This window comes from Montipora capricornis, chromosome 10 (genome assembly GCF_036669925.1).
Source record: "Montipora capricornis isolate CH-2021 chromosome 10, ASM3666992v2, whole genome shotgun sequence".
In the NCBI taxonomy this organism is placed as follows: Eukaryota; Metazoa; Cnidaria; class Anthozoa; order Scleractinia; family Acroporidae; genus Montipora; species Montipora capricornis.
The window spans coordinates 49,397,722-49,400,221 of NC_090892.1; the positions used below are offsets into that span (position 1 = coordinate 49,397,722).

Below are 2,500 nucleotides of genomic sequence, written 5' to 3' on the forward strand. Positions count from 1 at the left end.
AATGGCACTGGTCCGATAAAAAGTGGAACGGTTCCAATCATTTTTGTAAAGAAACAGTGAACTTTTATCCGCTACGGGACCATAGGCGCCTGTGGTCCCTTACAAGCCGCATCAGTTTTACTGAGACCTACTGAAATTTTAAGATCACTGTTGGTGTCTTAAATGCATTTCATGTCAACGAATGGAGATGTATTTAAGACAGTGAGTGGGTTTGAATTTTTCCAACGAAAATGTGATTACTTCTTCTTTCCTCGGAGTCAACGTGGTTACTTCTTACTCCGTCAGTCACTTGACGTCATCATTTAGAAGAAGCCGGTAAAGAACATCTTAAAAGTGGTTAAAGTGGCCTTGTTAGCTTGTTCATGTCATTTTTCCTCAATTCTACTTCGGAGTCCTCTTTAGGATCTATCCTTTTCAGTCTCTCGTCTCTTCTTCGCTCAATGAGCAAAATTTCTGCAGATCACGACTTGAAATAAAGCCCGACAAATTAACAACCAATATCAATTTTCAAAGTGAATTTTAAACTGAGCAAAGTTTGTGGGGCATTGTATCATGCAAATTATTAACCATTGAAATTTTGGTTCGAACCACCGAAGAAACATCCAGTTTTTCTTGTAGCAGGACACGAACACAAAGCATCAAAACGAAAGTTTCGCGGCCTCATCAATGGGTCACTCGCCTTCATTTCTCTAAAGGGAGATGACCAACCGCTTGCTTCACTGTCAATTCATATACCAGATGTCCATAAAACAAAAGAACAAAGCGAACGTAACAATGCCTAATGAGCAAGGCCTAATCAGAATAACAATTTTTTTTTGTCCTCCGCTATCTTAGCCGGTCCTATCCCAAACATGATACATCGCCCACCAGTACTTAGCCGAAGCCGTAACAGACGCGTCAAAACAAGAAGCAGTCCTTCCGGGGAAAATATAATCGTAGTTTATTATTGGGACGCACTTATTTGCTAACTTAAGCAGGTGCAAGCTAACCTGAAAAAATCCAGAAAATCACGTTTTATCGAACTAGCTGATAAAAGTAAATTAAAGACACGTGAGTTGACGTTTCGCCGGAGCGTTAGCCCCTCGTCGAAGCGAAGAGGGAAGGGCTTACGGGTTTGCATCCTACTTCTTCCGAGATAAATGGATGGGCGTTAGTTATGGCTGTATGTTCCCCAGGAAAAATGCGAAATTATGCAAAGTTGCACCAATCTGACACAATATCCAGTATCCTGACAGGTAATGCACAGTATCATGCATCACGCCATATCCTGTTATGCGCAGGCGTTCTAGCAATGCTCTTTTTTCCTTGCCCATAACAGAATTATTTTCTTCTATTACTACGAACTGCACATAAAAGCCATCTTTGTGAAACCCCGCATCTCAAGATTTAGCATAAAAAATTGCTGAGTGAGCCGAGTGTTACGCATTTCTGTCCCATAATGATCGTAAGATGATGACGCCTTATTAAGTGATTCCGCACCATCTATTGACAGCTTTGCGCAGTGGCATTACTGTAGCCTGTGAGGTTCATCCGAGGCGCGGTTATTGCTGATTGAAAACTTTTCCCAATACCCCGCAAGACGCCTTGAAATATAGGCGGCTTTGCAATTTTTGACGGCCCATACGTGGGCCCCACGAAACAAACAAAGCAAGCCATATCGAATGCGACAAACGTCTATTCAACGTTGAATAGGACATGCGAGGACACTGGTGACTACCGAGTCCCTAGTGCAGGTGACCTGCGGTCACAGGGATCTTCATGTAATTACATCCTATCAGAACATGGCGGACGAAGAGGAGGAAACATCCCTGGGACGTCTTCGTAAACAGCACAGAAAGGAGACGAAAGACCTTCAAGGTTTTACAAACCGTATTTTCTTCTTGTTTAATGATAATCGGTATTGATAGTTGAACGAACAGGACTTTTATTCGTATACATGCAAGCTTGAGTCCTGGTCGTTCAATTATCACTACCGATCTGTTTTAATAGAACATGCTTTGGGGGCTAAGTGCCCCCGAACGAACCACCATCGTATAGAGGTTGATACATTCCTTTATCCTGTCGTACAATCGTGCCTCCTTTGGACAGGAAAGATGAATGAGCTAAAAGAACGGAGAGAAGGGTTAAATATCCCTTTCAGGGGTTTTCTTGGCAATTCAACCCTATAAAATTTTTCAGGGCAACAATGATGATGAGGAGTAAAGCACTTAATTTCAATGTTAGGTCTAAAGCACCAATTTCTCAGCCAATAGACAAAAGACTTGGAGCCTACAATGTTGTATTTCTCTTGGATCTTACTTTTTCTCCTAGACCATTAATGTTAAGAACAGCTAAGTATTGTCTTCTTAGCCAATCAATTTGCACTGCCTCCAAAGACATCACATCACATCACATTGCTGAAGGACAACATGAACAGATTAGTTAACTTTTGAATAGACATTCACATGGCAATCGAAACATGACCACCGTGGGTTTGATAAAGCAATCACTCAAACTAGGA

General features: G+C 41.7%; 1 protein-coding gene and 1 non-coding gene across 3 annotated transcripts in view; both read left to right on the plus strand.

Moving 5' to 3' along the window:
* The first annotated feature begins 1,490 nt into the window (after positions 1-1,490).
* LOC138022513 (U4 spliceosomal RNA) lies at positions 1,491-1,629 on the plus strand. Its single transcript, XR_011126592.1, has one exon. It is a non-coding gene; the product is annotated as a U4 spliceosomal RNA (small nuclear RNA).
* A 115-nt stretch (positions 1,630-1,744) lies between these two features.
* Positions 1,745-2,500, plus strand: part of LOC138022438 (deubiquitinase OTUD6B-like) — a 20,111-nt gene continuing 19,355 nt past the window's right edge. For both annotated transcript variants that reach the window (XR_011126575.1, XM_068869568.1), the window contains exon 1: positions 1,745-1,857. Coding sequence is in view for 1 of the 2 variants with exons in the window: in XM_068869568.1 (XP_068725669.1) it covers positions 1,782-1,857 (76 nt within the window). In the remaining variant the exon portion in view is untranslated. The remainder of the gene's footprint in view (positions 1,858-2,500) is intronic.